The sequence below is a fragment of the Alligator sinensis genome, unplaced genomic scaffold (genome assembly GCF_000455745.1).
Source record: "Alligator sinensis unplaced genomic scaffold, ASM45574v1 scaffold18_2, whole genome shotgun sequence".
NCBI classification, from domain to species: domain Eukaryota; kingdom Metazoa; phylum Chordata; order Crocodylia; family Alligatoridae; genus Alligator; species Alligator sinensis.
This window is the reverse complement of record NW_005842281.1, coordinates 111,998-138,252: the sequence shown is the minus strand read 5'-3', so window position 1 is coordinate 138,252 and position 26,255 is coordinate 111,998. Positions and strand designations below refer to the sequence as shown.

The window sequence follows — 26,255 nt, the reverse complement described above, 5'->3', positions numbered from 1 at the left end:
TCAGCAGGAGAAGTGAAAGGGCTCTATCCAGACTAACCCAAAGCCTGGTGTTTAGAGCATTGCTCTGGGAAATGAGAGATGTTGGGTTGAAATTCCCTCATACTGAGGGAGGGGCCTAAAACTTAGGCCCTTTACTTCTCCTGAGTGGGCACATCTACACATGGAATTAATAGGACTGAATATACTCTGGCTCAACTTGAGCTGGAGTAAACTAATCCTACTGCCACTCTCTACATGTGCATTTAAGCACAGTAATTTACTGTAAAATACTGCTTGTATCTGATGGGACTACCCAGTAGTGTAGTAAATTAATCTACTATGTCCTAATTGCCATGCATGTATAGATGGTACACTTTATTGCACAGTGAATTAGTCTGTTGTGCAGTAAAGCATCTCATGTAGATGTGCCCAGTGAGTGTTGCAACCTCAGGACTACTATGAAAAAAAAGGTAGGTAATGATCAATGAGTGAAGATGTCTGAACTTCATGCTGAACTTGATGTAAGCGCATAAGCATAATGGATCAGATCTTTTTGGGGATTTAGGTGAAGTATAGGGACTTCCCCAGCCCTGACCTAGATCATAAAGGAACATATGCCAGTGCCTAACATATCAGACTGTGGTGCTTGTGAGCATGTTCAAAAACCTAAGTCTAGGTGTTTAAGGATCTTTTTATACAAACATTTAGGTACTAAAGGATCCTGTGGTCACTGGAACAGAATTAATCTGAATTTCTTTTTATGACTTTAGGTGCTTAAATTCTTGGTACCATTTATTTCCTGGTGCTGAGATGTGGGACAGTTTCCAGTCCCAGCTTTAATGAATATTTAATTTGTTATGCAAACTGAAATGGTTTCAACATATGAGAGAGACCCACAAGATAATACCCGACAGGCCAGTAGTTAGGTCACTCTGATGGAAGATGCAGGCTAGAAGAGTTATTTGAATTTCAGTCTCTCCACATCAAGTGGATCCTCGAACGATTAAGCTAGGGGTGTCCAATTTATGAGTGCCACACAGCACACAGACTGCATGCTGCACTGTGCTGTCATGGCATCTCACTGGGCCAACACCTCTACACCCTGCACACTACATCATGCCACATGGGCCCCCCACCACTGCACTGTGTGGTGGGCAGTCATAGTTTCATAGTTGGTAGGGTTGGAAGGGACCTGAGGAGATCATCTAGTCCGACCCCCTGCCGTGGCAGGAAAGAGTACTGGGGTCAAACGACCCCGGCCAGATGTTTGTCCAGCCTCCTTTTAAAGACCCCCAGGGTAGGAGCCAGCACCACTTCTTTTGGAAGTTGGTTCCAGGTCCTAGCCGCCCTTACTGTGAAGTAGCACCTCCTGATGTCTAGCCTGAAACTACCCTCCGCTAGCTTGTGTCCGTTGTTTCTTGTAACTCCCGGGATTGCTTGGGGGAACAGGTGCCTGCTGGTCCCCCTTGACTAGTTTGTAGACTGCCACTAGATCCCCTCTCAGCCTTCTCTTTTGGAGTCAGCCCATAATACAGTCCTTGCTGTACTCTGCTGGTGCCCCCATGACATTGTGAAGGATCCTTGGGTGGTAAAAAAGAATGGCAAATCTGAAGAGAATAATTTCAATTTAGTGTAGGGGTGTAATTGTAATTTTCCAATGTTTTGATACAGTATCCTACTGAAGTATTATTTATCTAAATCAAAGTATTGTCTTTTAAAAATGTAATAAAACAGCAAAAAATAGGTAATCAAAATAATAATCTTTGATGTTTTGACCTTAATGGTGTGAATTAATTGTGAATGGCATCAAGTGTTCTCTTTGCAACAGAAAGAAATAAGCTTTGAAAATAAGGCAAATACCATTGGAGAAAGACAGGCTATCCTTCTTTTCATGCACATAAATATTTCTGGCAATACTAACTGAGAATGTTGTCTGGTTTATGAATGATATTTAAAGTGTATGATAAAAGTTAGTTCAAGATACTAGCCACAAAAATACTTGCCCCTCACGTTTTTCCTGGATCATCACAACTACATCAATCCAACGCTATTTAAAAAGTATAGTTTTTGATTTGTCTTATTTTTCCTAAAGCCTTAGCAGCTAAATTGTTTTCTGGTCTGAGCCAGGGAATTCAGTACTGCAAAGTGTGGCTAATTACTGTTTAATGTTTTATTAGTTATTAGAGGGCCTCATTAAACAGGTGCTTAAAAAAGAAATTCTTTTAGAAAGGTGATCAAAGTTCTAAATACAGTTGAATGTTGATTAGTTGGAAAAAAAAAAACAAACCAGCATCCTTCCAGTTTTTCTGGGAAAAATAAATTTTTCTGGGAATCTAACATTGTTTAATCAGCCCCAGAAAGTTTGCCACTAGACAAACTCAGAGAGCCAGCCACACACTGCATGAGCCAGACAGTGAGGGGGAAGATAAGGGGACTTTCCAGTTAACTGACCTTCTGGAGAACAAAATTCTACTTTATCTGAAAAGTGTCAGACCACTGAGCAGCAGGTTATAATTGGAAGGATGCTGTGTGGCTAGAACCAGGCTAGAAATGTAGGCTAAATTCAGTTCTGGACATGAACCTGGGTTAACTTGGACCCTCTTTTTCCATGAATACATTGAATAACCACTAATATTAATGTTATTGTCCTACTGAGCAAAATATTTATTTACCTTATGATGCAAGTTCTTGGCCCTTTCATTAGGAAGAATAACAGTTAATTAAAAGAATGTCATAGTTATCATTTAACTATATTTTTGCAGTTTTGTATCAGGTTTTATTTGTGAATGTAAATTAAAGTCATAAAAGCTGGTTGGATGAAACAATGCACAATTGCTTTTTTCAAATGCACAACTCAGTGTGGCAGTTCGTCAAATTTATTCAGCATCTCTCACTAAGTTTTTGAGCAACAAACAAAGAACTTCTGGTTGTTACTTAACCAAAATATTTTAATGGAATGCCGAGACATTTTTGCTGAAAGAGAGCTTCCAGTTTTGGGGGCAGACAGCCCATAATTTTCATGCTAAGTAACACTGTGTGGAATGCTGAGACTTATCATTGTTGTTTGCGATTGGAGATGCAGAACAAAAATGTTATAAAAATTAACTTGCTACTTACTTGTATTGAGAAGTAACAGTGCTTTCATACAGAGGAACTCCTCCTGGCTAACTTGTAGTCTGACAAATTCCTGCGGGAGCTGCCACATGGATAGACACAGTGAATAGAATGATGACTCTTTCATCCTCTGTCTTACACCGGGAAAAGAGGTAAAAATAAAAACAACTCAGGCACTGGTTCTTTTGAGTAAATACCTGGTTGCTGGGTGAATTACTACATTCCTTATCTTGAGAGAGAGAGAAAGGGAGAGAGAGGGAGAGGGAAACAGAAAGTAATAGTCAACTAATTCTGCTCTTACTTGGAAGTTGACAGGATCCAAATGAAAGGTGGATAAAAACACATATTTTTTAAAAAAGTAAAACATGCAACAAGGTTTAAAATTTAAAATGGATTTCTATGTAAATGTTCCTACTTCTTTTTCTTTCCATTTTATAATCTGAAACCTAAATTCTCTATGTGTATCTTTAATCAGTCTCCTTATTTCCAGTATAATTTCAGATTTTGAACTAAGAAGTTGTAGACTTAATTGGTTAGCTATATTGTAAAAAGACAAGTCCAGGGTCTCATTAACATCCTTACTGTGTGAACTGTATGAACTCTAAACAAAACTGAAAGAAAAAGACTGCTGTTGTGCTATCCTATGTAATGAACTCCTTCCATTTTTTTGAACTTCCCTAAGTCAAAAAATTGAAATGCTTTGACCAGAGATTTTGAAATTAAGGGGACTTTTGAAAAGCTTATCCTTAGATATCTAAATATGGGCCTTTTAGCAAATGTTGCCTTACTCCGTATGGTAAGATTCGTGGCTTCTTCATTAATATATTGCAAATCTGAAAAAAAACCTATTAATTGTTAACACTGAATCAAATTTGCTTTCAAGCAACAAAGAATATGTCACTAAGAAAGCTTTAAAATAAATTCTAGCCCCTTATCCTAACAAATATATGAAGTCTCATTGAAGTTAATAAGTCTAATCATAAGAGTACATAGCTTTATAAAAGTTTGCAGAACAAGGGACTTAATCTTCAATATATACCATATTTTCTCACATACAATATGCAGCTTCTCTTTAAAATTGGGGTGCATTTTTTAAGCGGGGAAACTAATTTTCCAATAGGAACACCCTGCTTTGACTTCTGCTCCATGATGCAGCAGTTGTAGCATTACTATTGGGCAGCTGAAAAAGTCAGTTGACTTAATGGGCACCTACACACATGCCTGATGCTTGCTCCAACGCATGTTAGTTAGCACATGTCGGAGCACACTCAATGAATTCCTAGTAAGCATGCTCCAGCAGCCTTAGCATCACGTGTATTCAGCATCCCCATGCTTAAAAATGGTGGCAGGGGTGCTTTAACTGAAGTTTGTTGAACAAGCTTTAGTTAAAGCACCCCCACCAACATTTTGACAGGACGCTGAATACACAAGATGCTGCAGGAGCTTTAATCAGAGTGGCTCCCAAGAGCTGCTCTAATTAAAGTGCTGCTGCTGCCCTCCTCCCTGCCACCCCACCCTTCCCAAACTCATGTAAAGATGCCCAGTGGTCCACACTTCTTCACTTCACAGGTATTAACAATTGACTCTCCTTTTTAATGTTCTTGATAGTTCGACTAATCAAGCTAATTTTTCTTCAGGAATTTTTGCTTTCTACTAGCTTCTTCCGATTTCTCTCCTCCTATTTCACAGCCCTGCAGACTCTTTACTATTCAAAATCATAGATCCACCCATAGAGGATCTTGTTAACTTAATCTTTAGTTAAGTAAGAAACTAAAGATTAAGGAACTTAATCTTAAATTAAGTAAGAAAGGGAGAGTGAATTGGCTGAAAATTCAGCTCTGTCCCTGTTCTATGCAGCTGCAATGCTAGAAAAACATTTTTTCTTCATTCTCCCTTCCAGTAAAAAGGTGGGTATTACATTCCAGAGTGTATGAATGTGAGAAAATACAGTAGTAAATATTTTTGCATGTACCAGTTTACAAAAATTCAGTGAAGATACCCTGCCAATACCTGCATTAAAAGGAACAATATTAATGTTACTCTATTAATTTAAATTTTCAATAGCACAACCTAATTTTACAAAGAATCACCTTATTCTAAAAAAATTAGATTATGAAATATGAAGTAAATTATGGCTCTGATGCCATCAGTGAGGCTTGCTACTGACTTAAAAGGAGATAGGATATCACCCTAAATAATTCCATCCTAGCTAAATGCACTCTTAACAACATAGTATTTTCTATGATAAACAGCTTTGTCTCAATATATTAAATATTTTCATTTTAATTTAAATGAAAAACTCCTTCAGGTGTGTTCAAAATCTGAAACACTGCACTCACTTTTAAATTAGTTAAATGTATAATTTTAGATATTTTGCTATGTTAGGATATTGATTCTTTTCATCTCTATTTTAATCTATATTTTTAATCTTTCATGTTTGAAATAAGAATGCATGTATGAAAGCATCATGTACGGGTGACCATGTTTTATAAGCACTAGTATGATGATGGTTTTGGCTGTATTTTTTGGTATTAGCAGAGATGCACAGAATAAATTCCAGTAGTGATTGTTAAAAAGCAATTTGGGAATTAATCTAGAAACTATCAGCTCCTGGCTCATTTCCTGGTCTGAGGCTGGTGCTGCTCTGTGCATCCATCAGAGTAGCACTAGGACTAGTAACTCTAGTTAAACAAAGTGGAAGTGACAGTTTGATTGCAAAATGCCACTTAGACACTGGTGCAGATGAAGACCAGGGCTAACTTTTAATGTAGTAAAAAGCAATGTACTATATCAGTTCTTCAAATCTTGTGCTTGCAATTCCCAGTGGCTAATGTAAATCCATGGGGTGAAACTCTAGCCCTACTGAGAGTTCTGATCCTGAATTCAACGGGGCCAGGATTTTAGCTGGGGATCCTGATGCATGAGCCCAGTGATTCTGTGGAGTTCTATTAATTTCAAGGAGATGCCACATGGGCACAAGGGGCAGCAGAGTAAGATCAGCGTCCTTGGGCCTGATCCACATGAAGACATAGAATTGCAGTGCTTAGTATTGTGACACTTTGTAGAATACATAGATAGCCCTGGCATAGCAACATCAGATTCCTCTTCAGTGCATGAGGAGAGCTAGGTACCTAACTGCTATTGTAGTGAGCCACATAAGAAAACTAACATAAAATGCTTCAATAGAGGGTTGTGCCTTAACCCCATCCCTCCCCACCCCCAGTCATCAACTGAAGTTAGGAATCAGAGCCCTTCTCATAAGTCAGCAGCAACAGTCTTTTTATCCTAATTTCCGAGTCCCATGCTTTGGCATGGAGTAGAAGCCTAGCTGGCTACTACTGTCATGACAAGAAATTTAGAACATGCCCAGGAGAAGATCTTTAGGCTCCTACTGAACTTTATTGGCCAAAGTTTATCAATCTGTAGACTTTAGGTACCTTTAACAGTGTGTGAGAGAGAGAGAGAGAGAGATCTTTGGGCTGGGAGCAGGGAGAACTTCCAAATATTTCTCTCACAAAAAATGAAGTTTTCAAAACCAAATATGACCTCACCAAAACTATTTTTAGTGAGCAAATTATTAATCCCTCCCTTCCCCACCCAACAAACAATTACAAAACCCTCCTCTCACTCTTGTGCCCTGATAATTCCATTTAGACTAATTTAGAGGGAATTCTGTTTTGGTGGGGAGGGGAGGTGGGGTGGTTTAACAACAGATTTTTATTTATTTATTTATTTATTTTTAACTTTTTCCCTGGCCTAAAGAAAACACCATCAAAATTTCTTTACATCTGGGTCTACAGAAGACAATGATATTAATGGAATATTTAGGATCCTTTTACAATCCTGAGGTGATTGATTTTTGATAGGATCAGATTCTTATCTAAATCTGAACACAACATAACAGTACATAATGCAACAACACCACAAAAATGTTGAGTGAAATTCTGTCACCACTAAAATAAATTTCTTATTGACTTCTGCAGGGTGAGTATTTCATCTATTATATTAGTAAATAGCAGAAAGTGCCAACTTACTCGTTTAGTATCAAATCAGGTGCAAAATATAACATCTGACCACTGACATGCTTATATGATCTCCATCCCAATGCAAACACCATTAGACTCATCCAAGAGTACTGGATGAGGGTTATCTGATCATCAATGTGCAAATTCCGGAATCCTGAAAACCAAATAAAATGTTAAAAGAATGTTCCAGAAAATATTTCACAAAATACAACTTGTATTTGTATTTTTGTGTGTGCTAGATATTGAATAAGGCTAACTATGCATCATTTTAAAGAAACTGAAATATGTAATATACTAGCACTTATCTATCCTGGTTCTTTTCATTGCTTGTCCATGAATTAAATAGTACTAATAAGTACTAACAGTAAATTAAATCTGGTTAAACTCTCATTGAAAATCAGACTACTACAAAACTTGGCTTTAATATCTGAAGTCCTCTTAGCTAAATCAATTAGGCTTTAAATTTTTCTTTAAGACCCATCATGATAAAATCCATTATACAGCAAATATCCATACATTTAACATTATAAATTGTTTTCAGGTGATTGTCCATTCAAATGTCAGATAACTATATAGAATAACAGAAGTTTATCTAAGTTTTTATGGACAAGTCAATAGGACCTAGATCTACAAAGGATGCAGTGTTGAAATGTTGAGCATTGTAGTGTCTAATTGTTATGTACCCACACATTGTCACAGAATCTCCAGCTATGAGTTAGGTGCCTGGGTTCCCTACAGGGCATGTGGAAGTATCCACAGTAAGTACCAGGCTGTGAAGTTACACAGAAGCTACACATAAACCAGTTAAAGTGATCAGAAACTGGTTTAAACCTGTAACAGAAAAGAAGTTCAGTGCACATAAACCAGTTTCAAGATGGCTGAAACTGGTTTAAGACAAACTTGGTAGAATGTAGTATCATAGTTAACTGATTTGGGTCATACTAGTTAATGGAATTTCTGTCCCAGACCCTTTCCTGGTTTAAGTTAAATCAGAGTCCCCCAGCATCCCAGCATGCTTTTCAGCCCTGGGTTTAGCTGGGCTGTCTGCTCTAGAGAGCAGAGTGGGCCCTATCACTCTCCTCCCTAGCCAGAGCTCTGGTTGGCTGAGAAGGAGGTGGAGACTAGAGGTACAGCAGCATCTGCCTGGCTTCCCCCTGCTCCACCCCTCACCTCACAGCTTGCTGCTCAAGCAGGGATTCCCTCCTCTCCCACAGCAGGGGCCCTAGCAGCACGGACCCCAGCCAGCATTTGGCCACACCACCCACATGCTAGCTGAGAGGTGGCTATGTACATGTCTCCAATTTCACTGGAATAAAGGCTGACAGAACAGTGTCCCCTTAGGAGTTTTTTGGAACTAATCAACAGGTCAGTTGGTAGCATTCCTCTGTTCTTCCTTATAAATGCTTTGGAATTGTTTATGAAGAGCTTGAACTAGTGAGAGAGGGGCTTTTGTTTTCTTGATGGGCTGATAAGCTTTATGTTATATAAGCTCTCTGCTGGCTGCTGGTTTACTTCAAAGGCTGCAATCTGTCAGTGTTCAAGAGGGGACAGGGAGAGGTGTGAGAAATGACCTGGTTTGCAATGCATGGGACCCGAGTTCCATCAATTTGTTGCAGACAGTATGAAGAAGCAGGGAAAAGGTACTGAAAAGCTCAGTATCATAAACAGGTGCACGCACTCCACAAAAGCAGTCCTCCCTCCCAACACCCCCCCTCTCTTTGCCTCCAAGTGCTAGCCATGGGCCAGGATCTGGCAACACTCCCACCCCTTGAGTAGCAAGTGCAAGAAAGCCTGGCTGCTTCCCCCTCCCCCTTCAGGCACACCCCAGCTGAGGACTGTGCAGGCCAGTGTCGGGGTTCAAACCCCTCCCTAATCATAGTGTCCTGCCAGGGCCTGGCCACGCCCCCCTCAGCTCATCACTGTAAAAGGGAAGGGAGGGCTGCTCTAGTGCCCCCAGATTCTAGCCTGAGACACTGAAGGCATGTGCCTACATTTCCCAAATCAAAAGTAAATATCTATTCACTTGCAAATTGGTTCAGTCTCTGCAGATTAGACTAACCTGCAAAGATTAAATCAATTCAGGCTCGGGCTTTTTGTATGTCTGTCCCTAGCCAGGGTGACCATAAGTTCTGGTTTAGCTTGGACAGTCCCAGATTTAAGAAGCTGGTCCCGGCTGACTGAGAAGACTTCTAGTGGGTGTCCCAGAAATGCAGGCGTGCAGAGTCTGAGTGGTGTGACCAGTGCGGACGCGTAGCGGGTGCATGTCCTGAGAGCACCGGTGCACTGTCTGTCAGGCCATGCTCCCTGTTTAGCTGGCAGGCAGGGGGGCAGGCGGGAGTGCTGATGCCCCCCTGCAAGCACCGGGGAGTGGGGTCATCAGCAACCATTAATGCAATCGGCCACGAGGGACCCCCGCCCCCTCGGTCACTATGATTTGGCTGCAGAGGGACACCCTCCTGATCAGTGGAATCAGCCTCAGTCACTGGCTGGTGTCAGGGGGAGCACGTGCCTCCCCTGGCTCAAGAGGCACCAGTTGCCCATGGGTGCTGCCCAGCATGCAAGCAGCAGGCAGGCATGGCTGCCTGCCCAGAAGGCAGCCTGGCTCCCTGACAGCTTGTGAGAGTCAGGGGTGGGTGTTGTGTCCTGGATATCAGGGATGAAAGTCCTGGTTGTCCCAGACCTCCTTATGGTCACCCTACTTACAGCTGCTAGTTAGGATAATTTCCTATGAGGTGGAAGGTATGAATTTAAATTCCCTTTGGTAGAGAAAAGAATTAAACCTTGGTCTCTCACATCTTGAGTAAGTGATTTAACTGCTGAGTTACTGGAAAGAAAGAGATGCATCACCTCAGGCTATGTTTTATTTGTAGGCTGATCTGTTAGACTTCTGAGAATAACTATTGGATCAAGCACTTCAGATGAGCCAGGTACAGGAATGCATAGTTTGTAAATCCTGATAGGGCATACAGATGAGATTAAGCATCAGTGCACTTCACATAATTAAGACTGAGGAATTTCTGGGCAAACTCTAAAGCAGAAGTTGAATCAATTAGTGCATTTTAATGATTAATATCAAACACACATAGACATTAGGTGTCTCAAGGGTTAGGTGGTAGGCACCTAAAAGATTTTTAAAATTACAATTTTGCATTTGGGCACTCATGGTGCAAGTTAGATGAGACCTATGCATATAAAATGTTTGGCTTGTAATCTTTTGAACTATCACTAGCTACTTGGCTTGGGTAGCTAAACTTCCCCAAATTTTTATTCTCTTTCTTGGGTTTACCCCTGAAAGGATGAAATAGAAAAAAAAATTAAAGGCTATGACTAGGTACTTACTTTAGGAATCAATAATGGTATTTTAATTACGTTTAACAAATATATGAGTGTTAACAATATTAATCGACATAGCCAATTTTATCCTCTTCAATATTTACATAAATGAAGTAACTATAATAAACATCCAATTGCAAGTATCCTTGTTCCATCAAATACATGGAAGGCATTTGCTCCTTTTGACTTTAGCCTTCAGCAATTTAAAATCAATACTTTCTCCTTGACACAGGACATTATTTACTAAGATGAAGCTATCTGAGATAAGAATTGGGCATTCTAAGAATTAATAATTAACCGCTAATTTAACTATCAATATTGACAGTTTTTGCTTCAATCTGTTGCAATCACTGGATTGTAATTTAATCTCAGAACAACTTTCTCATAGCATTTTCAGAGAGACTTTACCAGTCTTCTAGTAGGTAAAATCTTTCTTTCCGTCTAGATTATTATACATTGTGGTTTGAGAGCACCAAAGAGAATTATATCTCTTTGGTGTGCACAAAAAAGATCAAAGCTATGCCATTGCATAATGAATACATTTGGCTTCCTAACCCTGAAGTGTCTTCAGTAATACTGTTTATAAACCTCCCTGCCTTCAAGGTATATTAAACCAGTTTGATCCTGGAGTATGTGAATGCCTAGTTAAAGTTTCTAAACGAAAATTCAGTAACAACTGAATAAATGGTTAAATGTACTGATCAGAAGTAGGAGTATGATAAATATATAAATGGCAGATGATACATTAATTTCTGAGGCAAAATGGCAGAGTGCATGGGTGGATCTAGGATTCTGAAAAGCAAGGGTGCAGATGGTGTGGCGCATCATCACATATAACACCACACACATTTTTCTCCAGTTGGAAAGAAACTGAAAGTTTTGCTAATATGGTAGATGCTTACTGCTATGTTATTCAGTTTAAGATCAAAGCAAAAACCAATATAACTACTGAAGCGTGCACTATTTTGCTACATTATATTGTGACAAGGGGCCTCCTGGGGCCGAGCTCTGTGGCCCGCCCACCTGTCACCGTGACAGGGGGCCTACTCAGGGCAGAGCTCTTCATGGCCCGCCCACCTGTCCTTGGGCAACTGCCCACCTATCTCACCCGCCAAGCCTTTGATAATAATGGATTCATATATCGATGTCATTTAAGCGGGAGGCTGCCCATTGTCATGCACCGATGCCAGGGGGCGCTCTGCGGCTCCTATCCTCCCCAATACCGCAGCCCAAGCCTCGCAGATGGCATCTTGCTGTTCCTATCTTCACCAGCCCCACACTGGGCCCCAGAATCATCCAAACAGGACCCCTCTGTGATCCCTCCAATCAGGCGGCCTCTCCGCCTTCAACCGGGCTACCTAGCCCCCCGAAGCCATCTTACCCTCTCGGGTGTGGTCCCCCGCCAGGACCTTTGGCCTCTAGCCCTGGCCCACCTCCAGGCCAGTCGGAACCCCAGGCCCCCGGCTCTTGGGCGTCCCTCGCGGTGGGCCCCTGGCCCTTTTGACCATCCTGGTCCTGGTCCCAGCTTGGGCCAGTCGAGGGTACTCTCTCCTTCGGGCTGGGTCTCTAGCCCCTCACTCTATCCCCTCGGGCTCACCGCACCACTACCCCCTTTCTCCCGGGGTTCACCGCGGCACCACACCCTTGTCACTCTCTCTCTCTCTCGGGGTCCGCCCTCTGGGCCCCTCAACAAACACAGGGTTACCCACCCGGTGGTGGGAGCTAGGGGTTAAGGCACCCCGACCAGCCTTTCACCGGGCTAGTAACTGGCCTGGCATTTCCTGGGGGCTCCCGCGCCACTGAGAGCCCCACCAGGCCACCCACTCCCGGCAGGGTGCAGTTTCAGGTCATACCCAGGACCAGGAGCCTCCTTACCAACCCCTTGCAGCTCCCCCTTACCTCCGGGTGATCTCAGCAGCCCTCCGACCAGACGATGTTGCTGCCTGGCCTCCGGCCTTGTTAAAATGGCCAGCCGCTGTCTCCAAAATGGCTGCCCTAATCAGGCACCTGGAGGCTGCCAGCTCCAGGCCCTTAAAGCGGCAGACACACCCTGTGCTCTGCCACATATATATTGCCGTATTTACTGGATTAGAAGACATGGTCCCATCCCGTACTGTCCTGTCCCTGCACCATTTACCATGTGTCTTATAACTGAGCACAAGATATTGGGGAGGCACGCAGCTGCTGCAGCTCCAGTCCCAACTCAGGGTTGGGGCTGGAGTTGGAGAATGGCTGCCGCCTGCTCTCACACTGTCTTTGCATGCCCTGCCGCTCCTCCCCTGCAGCCCCCAGTCTCTCCCCTTCCCCCCCACATTGCTTCTCCTTCTCTTTCCCCATCTGCTGAACTCCTTACCTTTGTTCCTTGCCAGCAGGCTCCATCCCTGCTGCAGCTGGGGCACAGAGCATGGCTCCAGCTCAGCCCCATAACAGCAGTACCCATAGTAGTGGGGGGGCAGATGTTGCTATGGGAGTGGTCTGTAGCCATGTGCAGCATGAATGGATACTCCCAGTGTGAAGCAAAGGTAACAGGGGGGTGGGGCGGTGGGATTGACGGGTAGGTAGCTGGGGAGAGACTTTGGGGGTGAAGATGGGAGAAAGGGGAAAAGGGCAACCTGAGGCTGGGGTGGGCAGGCAAAATGGGAGGAAGTACAGAGTACAGACAAGCTACCTGCCTCCCTCACTGCCTGCCCCAATGCCTTCACCATTACTGCCCCCCTACCTGCCCTACCACATGCCCTCCCTACTGCCCCCCTCACTGTCTCCCACCATATGTCCCATTACTACCTCCCTCATCACCTCACTCTCCACCACCTGCAGTAGTTGGGAAGGGGGGTGGAATTTATGATCCCCCAATATTTACATTCCATGGTAAATTACAATAAATATACATTTTCTGTTCTTTGAGTAGACTCTAATTATTGGGGGTCATCTTACATTAAGGATCATCTTGTACTCAAGTAAACCTGATAAGTTTAAAAAAAACCAACATAGCACGCTAGGCAAAAAATAGTCAAAATAGTCAAAATTTGTTGTGCCATTACTCCTGTAGTAATTATAGTTAAATGTACATGCCTTATTCAGATTTATAAAACAAAACTGGGGTTTCTTGAGCATCTTGACAGTACCTCCAGTACTTCATTGTCAGTCATTTTCATACCCAGGTTATTATTAGAACTAAAAACAGTCTGCAGGGCTGTGCAATAAAAAAGACATTACCAGGAAAGGCTAACAGACAGCAAAACTGCAGAAGAAAAGAAGCTTTAATAGTGGAGCATCAAGACCATTTAAAAAGGAAAGAAGGTTGTTAACACCTGTGGAGTAGAGAGATTAACAGAAACCAGGGAGATGGTAATGAGCCATGAAGTCAGTTTGTTTCAACAGCCTGCATAGAATAGTAATGCAGCTGCCCTCCCAGGCAGCTGGTTTTAAAGTTTGGGTGGAGCAGAGCTGGTTTGAAAGTTTGGGTGGACCAGGAATGAAAGGGGGAAAGCAACTGTACCGCTGCACCCACAAGCCCCCAAGTCCATTCCTGGCAGAGGGGTTAAGGTGCCTTGCTATGGCTCCAGAAATGTGCCTCTGACCCCTGCTCCAGAATTGTGCCTAAAACTCCCACTACTGGATTCAGCTGAAGTCCAGGGTGGCTAGCTCTAGTGCTAGTCACATCATTCTCTTTTGTGCTCTTAGCTATAGAAAATGGTGTGAATTAACTAGACAAGCCCTATGGTTCAAAAGGCTATAGCAGACCTTTGACCTGGACACACATTCTATATACACAGTGGGCACATCTACACATGCAAATGCTCTGGGTGGATTAACTCTAGAGACTCTAGGCAGGAGTATACACATGGGGAAGCAGGAGCAGATTTTGCTGCTCATGATAGCAGTCTGCTCCCTGCCTCCTGCTAGCCCTACACCAGACCCCTGCAACAGTCAGAGGGAGCTCTAGCCTTTCCCTGGGTTCCAGATGGAAGGTATCACCAGGCCATGAGACAGCTGTCTGCTGGTGGGGGCTGGGAGGTTTTCCCCTGCCACTGGGAGCTGCCTGCTGCAGGGGTGGGCTCTGCCACCAGAGCCCAGGTAGGGACAATGTCCCCCTGCCCTGGCAGCAGGGAGCTCCCAGCCCCAGCTCCATGATTGGGGACTGTGGGCTGGGAGCTCTCTGCTGCTGGGGCAGGGGGACATTGAACCTCCCAGGACTCAGGTGGTGGAGCCCACCCTGACTGCAGGCAGATCCTGAGGGCAGAGAAAAATATCCCACCCCTGGCTGACTGGGGGTACATTTGTTCCTGGTCTGCCAGCTACACATGCTATACAGTGCAGTAATTACTCCTGAGTAAATTTGCTACTTGTATTTACAGCTAGCAAATTTACTCACAATTAGAGCAAATTACTATACAATAAGTGTCTGCACACATAGAAAGTAACTCTTACTGGGTGCATCTACATGAGATGCTACGTCGCCATAGCAACAACCTATTGCGCAGAGCTCATTGCTATGGTGACATAACATCACTGGGCATGAACCAGGATGGCGACACTACTGCACAGTAGCTTCGTGCTACTGAGCAGTAGCAGCTAAAAACAACCATACCGTGACGGGACTGCACAGTAAGGCCACTTAAGCATGTACTAAACAACTGTGCAGTAACAACTGCGCAGTCTACCACATATGTAGACATGCCCACTGTGCACCAAGTTGCTCTAATTTTGAGTAAACATCTTGTGTAGACATCCCCATAGATTCATAGATGTTAGGGTCGGAAGGGACCTCAACAGATCATCGAGTCCGACCCCCTGCATAAGCAGGAAATAGTGCTGGGTCTAGATGACCCCAGCTAGATACTCATCTAACCTCCTCTTGAAGACCCCCAGGGTAGGGGAGAGCACCACCTCCCTTGGGAGCCCGTTCCAGACCCTGGCCACTCGAACTGTGAAGAAGTTCTTCCTAATGTCCAATCTAAATCTGCTCTCTGCTAGCTTGTGGCCATTATTTCTTGTAACCCCCGGGGGCGCCTTGGTGAATAAATACTCACCAATTCCCTTTTGTGCCCCCGTGATGAGCTTATAGGCAGCCACAAGGTCGCCTCTCAACCTTCTCTTGCGGAGGCTGAATAGACGCAGTTTCTGTAGCCTGCCCCCGTAAGGCTTGGTCTGTAGGCCCTTAACCATACGAGTGGCCCTTCTCTGGACCCTCTCCAGGTTATCCGCATCCCTCTTGAAGAGCGGCGCCCAGAATTGCACGCAGTACTCCAACTGCGATCTGACCAGCGCCCGATAGAGGGGAAGTATCACCTCCTTGGACCTATTTGTCATGCATCTGTTGATGCACGATAAAGTGCCATTGGCTTTTTTGATGGCTTCGTCACACTGCTGACTCATGTTCATCTTGGAGTCCACTAGGACTCCAAGATTCCTTTCCACTTCCATGCCACCCAGCAGGACATTCCCTAGGCAGTAGGTGTGCTGGACATTTTTCCTCCCTAGGTGCAGCACTTTGCATTTTTCCTTGTTGAATTGCATTCTGTTGTTTTCCGCCCATATGTCCAACCTGTCCAGGTCTGCTTGTAGTTGTTCCCTGCCCCCCGGTGTGTCCACTTCTCCCCACAGTTTTGTGTCATCCACAAACTTGGACAGAGTACATTTCACTCCCTCGTCCAAGTCACTGATGAAGACATTAAAGAGTATCGGTCCAAGGACTGAACCCTGTGGGACCCCACTTCCCACACCCTTCCAGGTCGAAACCAACCCATCCACCACGACTCTCTGGGTGCGGCCCTCCAGCCAATTCGCCACCCATCGGACTGTGTAGTCATCCAAGTCACAGCCTCTTAACTTGTTCACCAGTATGGGGTGGGGATCCCCAGTGAGTATCTAATTTACATAGTGAGATTGATACATTTGGGGTAGAGGTTTAAAAGGAAAAGTAGGAGGAGGATGCAAATTAACAACCTCTTCCTCATCTTCACACCCTCCTGCACTTTAACATACACTGCATTTCTGCTAATGGTTCTGGCACCAGAACCACAGTTCCAAACAGAATACATCAAATATAAGTCACATTTTCTTTGCATATTTTGTAAATGCCAAATCTGTTCAAGTTACACTGGTTACAGCTTACTATACAGAAACATCTACAATGCCTATCACCACAGTAGCTCAGAATTTACACTAAGTTTAGCTTACACTAGGAGTTATGTTGCCAGTGAACCTAGCCCACAATCTTTAGCCACATAGCAATTATCAGCTCCTACGTCTACTCCTAAAGCAGTGCTGTTTCACAAAAGTGGTTCACAGAGTGCATTCTGCATCACTTAATTTTAATAGAAGGCATGGTGATCTTTGAAATGCTAAAGGGAACAGGAAACTTATGGAAAGTATATGTCAGTACTACAGTTACTTACTGCCCCACATACCAATTATGCTCTTTTAGCAGCTTCACATTTTGGGCTCCTCTCTAAGGAATTTACGATAAAAAGGAATCAGTTACCATACTGGTAACTTATCATACTGGTGGCAGTTTATCTTAATATTACAGTTTAGCAGTAACAACCCCCATCCAATATTAATAATATGGGCAGTATCACAAAAACCATAAATGCTTCTTTATTAAGTTAAGCCACTGTACTATATATATTTTTGCATACTTTCAATTACAATGCTTTACTCATGCTTTTTTCATGAAAATTTGGTAATTTTATATTCTGTCATTTAGAGCTAGGTTTTTAACTATGTCAATTTGGTAAGTAGTAACATCTACTAATGATAGGAATAAAAACAGTAAAGTTTCAATGTAGCTTTTATTTTAGTACATTAGTACACCTTGTGCTTTCGCTCTTTTCTTGTTTGACTCCATTCATAGAATCATCTAGAATCAAAGAATCATAGAAAATTAGGGTTGGAAGGGACCTCAGTAGATCATCTAGTCCAATCCCCCTGCTCAAAGCAAGACCATCCCCAACTAGATCATCCCAGCCAAGCCTTTTTCAAGCCAGGCCTTAAAAACCTCCAAGGATGGACATTCCACTACCTCTCTAGGTAACCTGATCCAGTGCTTCACCACCCTCCTAGTGAGAAAGTTTTTCCTAATATCCAACCTAAAATTCCCTGTGCTGCAACTTGAGAACATTGCTCCTTGTTCTGTCATCTGCCACCACTGAGAGAAGTCCAGCTCCATCCTCTTTGGAACCACTTTCCAGGTATTTAAAGGCTGCTATCAAATCACACCTCACACTAAATAAACCCAGTCTTCTGCAGACTAAATAAGTCCAGTTCCCTCAGACTCTCCTTGGAAGTTATGTGCCCCACAGCCCCCTAACCACTTTCATTGTCCAGGTCCTTTGTGTGACCGGGGGGGGAGGTGGGGGGGGGGCAAAATTGGACATAGTATTTCAGGTGTGTCTTGACCAGTGCAGAATAGAGGGGAATAATAACTTCCATCCGTTTGTTGGCAATGCTCCAACTAATGAAGCCCAGTATGCTGTTAGTCTTCTTGCCAACATGGGCACACTGCTGACTCATATTCAGCTTATTGTCCGCTGTAAACCCCAGGACCTATGCTGCTTAGCCAGTTGGCCCCAAGCTTGTAGCAGTGCATGGGATTTTTCAGTCCTAAGTGCAGGACTCTGCACTTGTCCTTGCTGAACTTCATGAGATTGCTTTTGGCCCAATCCTTCAATTTGTCTAGATCACTCTGAATCCTAGCCCTACCTGCCAGCATGTCTACTACACCCCCCAGCTTGGTGTCATCCACAAACTTGCTGAGGGTGCACTCCATTCCATCTTCCAGACTGTTAATGAGGATATTGAACAAAACCAGCACTCGGCTTGATACCAGCTGCCCACTAGACATTGAGCCATTGATCACTAAGTGTTGAGCCTGACAATCCTGCCAGCTTTCTATCTACCTTATAGTCCATTCACCCAACACATACTTCCTTAACTTGCTGTGATATTATGTAAGGATAATAATAGTTTAAGGATTTTTTTTAATTACTGAATTATATTTGGGGGAAAAAATGTTTTCCCTAAAATTTACAACGAAAATACTGGGCAGGCTTACATGTAGACTTGGCTTACCTGAACAAGATAGTACACATTGTAGGTTCCAACCATTTTTTAATTCTTACAAAAAATTATGAGATAAGTACCACTATGACAGCTCTGACTGGTTCTTCTATCTCAGGCCCACTGTGTTCCACTAACAGTGCTACTCTTCCTTCATGATCTGCTCTCCCCAAACAGAAAACAACTTCTTTTATCATTCTAACATATAAGTGAAAATAGATATTAATTGCAATTATATAAACATTTTTCTTGACATGTGTTCTTTATTAAACTCACGATAAGCAAATCCCTACTTTGCTTATTATCATTATCATTAATGTTGCAGATCTATAACATCTAAGAATATTGCTGGTTTAAAGTATTTTTCATACATATGTTATTTAAGGCTGAAAAAATGATTCTCTATGGGGCTCATCCAAAGTCCTCTGGAGCCAATAGAAAACGTGGGAATTCAAAAAAAGTCTTGAACCAGGGCTTAAATGACCTGTGTTTATAAAACCAGAAGAGTTGCTTATACTTTAGATGTTTTTAAAATGGTATATTTTGGGGTGTGTAGGAAAAACTGGGTGAGGGGCAGATTTGATTTGAAGTTGGTTATAATCATGGGTGGATCCAGGATCCAGAGTGATCAGGTGAGTGTAACTGCTGCTGCACGGGTGTCTGTACTCCCCACCCTTCCCCATCCCCCCACCCCACCCATTGTCATACCACAATGCAGCAGTAGCTGTTAGAGATTTTTTTTGAGCCCTCAAAGCAGATACAATTCTCCTGCCCCTAACTTTGCTTTGGGCACCACCTGCACTCTCAATCCCCACTCCCTCTCTCCTGCAGGTGTTTCCCATGGGTGTAAGAAGGGAGAGTCCTGCCCACTGGTGCTACTGCCATGGGTTAACCCAGGGATGAGGAAGCCCTAGGGCTGCTCCTGCCCCACACCAAATCAGGCCTGAACTGAGCCACTACACAAGGTGCCAGCCTTACCCATGGACAGCAATGGTAGCAGACAGGTTTCTCCTTCTAGCTCCTGGCCTTGCTCCCAGGTCCCCATTGGCCAAGAACAGGCAATTGAAGGGTGGACCATTTTCTGCCACTGTCATCTCCATCCCAGACTGGCATCCTGCATAGCCATTTTCCATAGCTGAAGCCCCCTGACTGGTGGCAGAAACCTGACAGAGGGGACTAGAAGCAGGGACCCACCCACTGCCAACAAGCCCAGGACCCCATGCAGCTGCTCCTAACAGCCTTCAGCTGGATTGGGGTGGGAGCAGTCATGGGACATTCCCCACCCATGGTCTGCTAGGGACAGTGGCAGTGGTGGGCAGTTCTCCACTTTCTCACCTCTCTATTTGGCCTCCCAAATATCCCTAGCCAGCCTGGGGCTCTAGCCACACCTTGGACTCTGCAGGGGATCCAGGTGTCTATGGCCGTCAGGAACTAGATCCACTGGCAGGTGATCCATACTGTTAATGTGGGGGTGGTGGATAACTGCACCACTGAATCCCCCCTGTATCTACCCCTGCTTATAATGTAATAGTTAGATCATACATTGACATATTAAACATCATTTTTTTTAAAACTGGCATTTTTGTGTACATGGAGCCAGTTCCATAGACAGAAACTCACTTTCTTTTTACCACAGTAACTATTTAAATCCCAGATATGCAACTGATGAAAAGTGTATAAAAGATTTCAGGTGCTCTACATATTTGTTTAAAATAAAGAAAGGGAAGAATGGTGAAAAATCAGTGAGTCAACTAATCTATTTATCATCTATCTTGGATCTTGTCCTGACCAACAGGGAAGAACTAGTTGAGAATGTGGGTAACTTGGGAAGAAATGATCACAACACATGAGAATTCCAGATCCTCAGACAGAGAAAGCATGAGGTCAGCAAAATTAAGATGCTAGATTTCAAAACGGTGGATTTCATTTGACTCAAGGAGCTAATAGGCATGATATCATTGGAGGACTGATTGAAAATACAGATGCCCAGGAAGGCTGGAAGCTTCTAAGGGACACAGTATTGGAAGCCCAACAAGAAATTGCCCTGACACAATGAAAGCACAAGAAGAATGGAAAGAGACCAATGTAGCTGCACAAGGAGTTTCTAAAATGCTTCAAATGCAAAATGCCTCAAAAAAATTAATCTGTAGTCAGATGCCTAATAAAGATTCAGCAAGGCTTTAGACAAAGTCCCATGTGACTTTCTTAAAAACAAATTGGAGAAATGTGTGAGATAAAACTGCTAGAAGCTGAATAGATATCTGGCTCAAAAGCTATGAACAAAGGGTCATTATTAACAGGTCCACATCAGGATGGATGGAAGTTTTGAGTGGAGTGTCTGTCCTGGGCCCAATGCTCAACATGTTTGTTAATGATTTGGATGCTGGTATAGAAAGCTTGAGCAAGTTTGCAGATGACACAAAACTGGAAAGGATTGCGAACATTTTAGAGAATGCAGAGTGATTTAGAAAGATCTCAACAGATAGAAAAGTTGGACTAGAGCTAACAGGATGAAGTTCAATGTGGACAAATGCAAAGTGCTAAACTTCAGGATAATGAAAAACACAAATATAAAACAGGTGACACTTGTCTGGATGTGGAGAAGTTAGAGAGGGTCTAGAGGTGGGCAAAATAATCAAAGGCGTAGAAGGCAAATTAGATGAGGAGAGGCTGAAGGAGCTAGGCATGTTCAGCTTGTGGAAAAGTCACTTAAGAGGGGACATGATAACAGTCTTCAAATACTTGAAGGGCTGCCAAGAGAAGAGGGAAAGCACCATTCTTCTCTTACTATAGAGTGGAGGATGTAGACCAATGGCTGGAAGTTGTAGCAAAGTACATTTAGACTGGATATCCAGAAAAACTTCTATGCTGATAGAACAGTGAAGCAGTGGAATACATTGCCTAGCGAAATTATGGACTCTACATCACTGTGGGTGTTCAAGAAGAGTTTGGACAGCCACTGGCCAGGGATGATCTAGGCAAAGCTATGCCTATTTTCTGTCATGAGTATTTCCCATACTTCTGGGCTTTGCTGGTTGCACCCCCTGCACACCTCTTTTTCTGCTATTGTTTCACGGTGTTTGTAAGCCTCCTCAGAGGCATAGGGTGCTGGCTACAGCTAAGACTGGGGACTTCAACTGGGGTGTGCCCATTCTCTGCTACGAGCAAAGTATGAGGTTCGTGGCTAGAGGGTCTTGCCCCTCCACATCACCATATTTGGAGTACTGAAGGAGTTTTACCCCATGGTCAGATTGGTATGGACTGTGGGGGTCTTTGCCTTCCTATGTAGTGGGGGGCATGGCCCGCTACCAAGACCTCTTGAGCATATATTGACAACCTTTTATAGAAGCAGGACATTGGCTGCTGTGGTTCCACTGCCTTACCTGTGGCAGGTTAGGGTGTTATGTCTATGTTGTGTCACTGCTGAAGGTAGTCTTATGCAGAGTTTAGATTATGGGTGTACGGGATGATTTGGGTAGGGATGAACCTGCCTTAGGCAGGGGGTTGGACTAGATGACCTCTGGAGGTCCCTTCCAGCCCTACATCACTATGACTGTATAACTCAAGTTTAGTCTGAAATTTACAAGCATGTTTATCTTCATGTTGACCTCTCAACCACAACTGTGTAAATATCAAATCTCATCAACAGATATATTCAAGATTTAGAAGGAAATAAGATAAACAAATGAAGAAGTAAGTCCTACATTTCTGTAGGCACATATACACATGCAATTAATGCACAGCAATAAATTGTTGTGCATATAATGCCACAGTTTATTGCTCCTGGACAGCATGTTTGAACGTGCAGCTGGGGCCGCAGTGTGTTGAGCCAGGTTGGAGCATTCCTGGCTGGCACGGGTTCTGGGGGGGTCAGCCTGCCAGTCCCAGGGCTGCTCCAACCTGGCTCAACATGGTGCAAATGGGCTGGCTGGAGCACAAAGATGTTCTTAAGGCTAGCCAGCAGGCAGCCCCAACACTGCAGCACCCTCACGCCCCAGCCAGCCCCATCAGCGTCTACACATACGTTGCTGTGAAGTAAAAATCTCCACCGCAGGATAGTGCTTGTGTTTACAAGTACTAACCTATGACAGAGTTAGTTAGTTTACTCAATCCTAATAGTGCTTCATGTGTAGACGCTGAGGTGTTTACTGTAGAGCTAATTAGGCAACTCTGCAGTAAACGTCTTGTGTAGATGCGCCCAGTCTTATTTTAGTCCACAGACAATATATTTTTTGACAATTAGCCTATGATATATATTTGTTTCCCTAAGATTCAAAGTATATATAAAATATATTGTTACCTGGTAGTGATTTAGACCACTTGACTACAGAAAGGAGTTGCCTCTCACATAGCTGATTTAGACTGGTCAGTAAAGAACTTGGTGTTTCAGGTTTCGTGTTGTCATAACCTGCATAGACAACTTCTGGCTCAATGCCCTGTAGGACACTTATCAATGGGGGAACAAACTGTATATCATGATTGGGAGAAAAGGATAGCCTCTGGGCTAGAGCTTGGTTTTCTTCTGGAAGGCCTGAAGACTGTTGTAGTGCAACATCTAGTGTCCTCACAACTTTGACTTTGTTAAACTTTTTAAACTTTCGACCTGAAAAAAAAAAAGAACAGAATATTTAAAAACCTAGCACAAAGCACATACACCTTCTAGTAGTGCTAGATTACACTTTTAATCTCTATGTGGAAACTGCAGACCTGTCTCTTGGGTTTTTCTTCTATTTTGCTTTCTTTTAAAACTCTACGTTATATAATTTAAAAGATTTGTAGTAACTTCTTCAAGTTATTTTTTCCTTTGAGGGAGAAACAGAAAGAAACAAAATAGAATACATTAGGACATTTTATGGCACCCTTCCATTATGCTTGTCATCATGGCCAAGGTTACTGCAACCTGCTAAAGTATTTCTGGTTCAGTTCCCACTATCCTGTTTACTGCCAAGCCAACTGGCTCTGCAATTCAATTTTTGCTGAATGCAAGTTAATGATACTGCTCCATTGCTTTCTTCTGCCCTCAGAAAAATGCAACTTATTTCTTGATATAGATAGAAGCTTCTTGCTCCCCACTTCCACACACAGAGATAGCAATTCTCTCTCTCAGCTAAATTCCATTATGGCTTAAATTGCCAGAATTCCCCCTGGGAAACCCAGAAACAGAATGAAAATGAAAAACTGTGGGTTAGGGGGAAATGTACAAGTGTTGAGGATACCAGAGGCAATATCCACAAAAAATTTATTAGTAAATGAACTTTCCTTAAAAACTGCCTCTTTGCCTATCTGGTGGTATACAACTCCAAATAATGTAAACCGAGGAACATTAACTAAAGAAACATTGCAGAACTGCCCTTAAAAAGTAAGTACAAGTATTACATCTAGATGTCAAGCCAGGAAAAATGTTAGAGTAAATATATGTACAGTACTTTAGATAGTAGCTCTTCAGATTTCTATTGTGCAAACATTCTGGAGGCATACTGTATAGTTCACTTTAGGTAGAGCCAACTTAGCTAACATATAGGCTAGGGACAGAAATTACACATAAACCAGCATACATGATCAAAAACCAGTTCAAATACGTAACACAACAGAAGTTCAGTGCATATGCACTGCTTTCAAAGTGGCTGAAACTAGTAAGATAAACCTGGATGGATGACATATCAGACTTAACTGATTTACGTTAAATTGGTTTATTGAACTTCTGTCCCAGATCCCCTCCAGATTCAAGTTAATTCACAGTTCCACAGCATCCTGGGATGCTTTGCACCCTCCCGCCCTCCCCCCGCAAACTCTCCCTCGCAGGCTGGGGGACTAGCCCTGCCCCACGCTATCTGCTACAGCTAAGCAGGGAGGCATGCTCTAGCACCCCCTGACTTTAGACCTGGGGCACTGCAAATCTGCAACTGCATTTCCAGAATCAAAAGTGAATGTCTGTTACTTGCTTACCAATTTAATCCATGCAGTTTAGAGTAACCTGTGAAGATTTAATAGATTCAGTCTTGGCCTTTTTTGACTGTCTGTACTTAGCCATAAATACAGCAATACAGACTAATTCAAGTATAAGAATGCTGCATGGAAATGCATATACCATGTGCTGGTCACTATTTTTTAACATATCACTGTTCTAACAACATCCAAACCTTTTGCCAATGAATGTATGCATGCATAAAACACTTACATCTTCCAATTTCTAATTTTAAAAAAATAACAAGGTGATAGTTGAGGCTGTAAAACCCCAGATATCACTTCAGGCATGGCGAAGGTTTTGCAAGTTCAACAAGCTGAGGGGAATAGTGGAACTAATGAGGTTGGGAATGCATGGCCCTTTCATAGCTTTGATTTCAATTCTGGTGGTGAACTTTTATTTGGTCCCACCAGGATCCAGGAGCTTCAGGAAACCAGCCCTAAACCCGCAACACACCTATAGACTAGGGACCACCCTTCCTGTCAACATGGTGGCAGAAAGGGATCTTGGAACCATTGTAGAGAAAGCGGTCAGTAAGGCTAACCACACCTTGGGTAGCGTGAGTCTACAGATGCATCACAGGCAGGTCCAGGGAGGTGATCCTTCCCCTCTACGTGACACTGGTCAGGCCACAGTTGGAGTACTGTGTCTAGTTCTGGGCACCTCACTTCAAGAGGGATGTGGCTAGCACTGAGAGGGTCCAGAGAAGGGCTACTAACATGGTCAACGGGCAGCGGGTCAGGCCCTATGAAGAGAGGGTAAAGGGCCTGAATCTATTCAGGCTCCACAAGAGAAGGCTGAGAGGGGATCTGATGGCCATTTACAAACTCACAAGGCGGGGACCAGCGGAAATTGGGTGAGGCTCTGTTCCCCCAGGGAACCATCAGGGGTTACTAGGAATAATGGCCACAAATTGTTAGAGAAAAGGTTCAGGCTGGACATCAGGAGGCATTACTTTACGGTTAGGGCTGCCAGGCTCTGAAATGGACTCCCAAGGGAGGTGGTGCTCTCTTCTACCTTGGGAGTCTTCAAGAGGAAGCTGGATAGATATTTAGCTAGGGTGTTATGACCCCAGCACTCATTCCTGCCCAGGGCACGGGGTCGGACCTGTTGACCTGTTTAGGTCCCTTCCGACCCTAAGCACTATGATATTAATGACACTAAAGTGGGTATATACAAAGGTGAATGCAAAAAAGGGAAAAAATAAAAGTAATAGAAACATAAACTTTTGTATTTATGTGGATGGATTAAGCTTCAGCTTTTGAAAGTTTTTATGGTGCATAGCCTGACAAAAAAGTATTGCTGCAAAATGGATGATGCAAATTATCATTTGAAATGGAATCAGTATACCATGCTTTTAGATGGATGATACTTCAGTTTGAAGGAGAGCAAATCATTCTGTGAACTTGAAATTTGTAAATGGAACCTATTTTATCATAAATAAGGAAGACAGAGGCATCTCTCTAGCCTCTTTGCCTTCTTTTTTATTCTATTTAATATTATCGCAGGGCACGTTTTGTTTGGCAAACAATATATAGTTAAAATGCAAATTCAGTCATATAGAACTATTTGTGAATTCAAGGTGGATTGTAAAAAAGAAAGAAACAGTTACGGCTGGCATAAAATTTGGGTTTCAGATTCACAAATGTACTGAAGGAGGTAGGTCATAGCACCCCTCTGTACGTGACAGCACACCTCTTAGTTGCATAGTAGCTAGGGTCAGGAGGGACCTGAAGAGATCATCTAGCCTGACCCCCTGCCACAGGCAGGACACA

At 43.2% G+C, this 26,255-nt stretch overlaps 1 protein-coding gene across 1 annotated transcript in view; it reads right to left on the bottom strand.

Moving 5' to 3' along the window:
* Window positions 1–26,255, bottom strand: part of PGR (progesterone receptor) — a 99,994-nt gene that overhangs the window by 10,667 nt on the left and 63,072 nt on the right. Inside the window, exons 4-6 of the mRNA XM_025209313.1 lie at window positions 22,816–23,118; window positions 7,128–7,272; window positions 3,097–3,227 (exon numbers count right to left, since the gene is read on the bottom strand). Coding sequence (XP_025065098.1) covers window positions 3,097–3,227; window positions 7,128–7,272; window positions 22,816–23,118 — 579 coding nt within the window. The remainder of the gene's footprint in view (window positions 1–3,096; window positions 3,228–7,127; window positions 7,273–22,815; window positions 23,119–26,255) is intronic.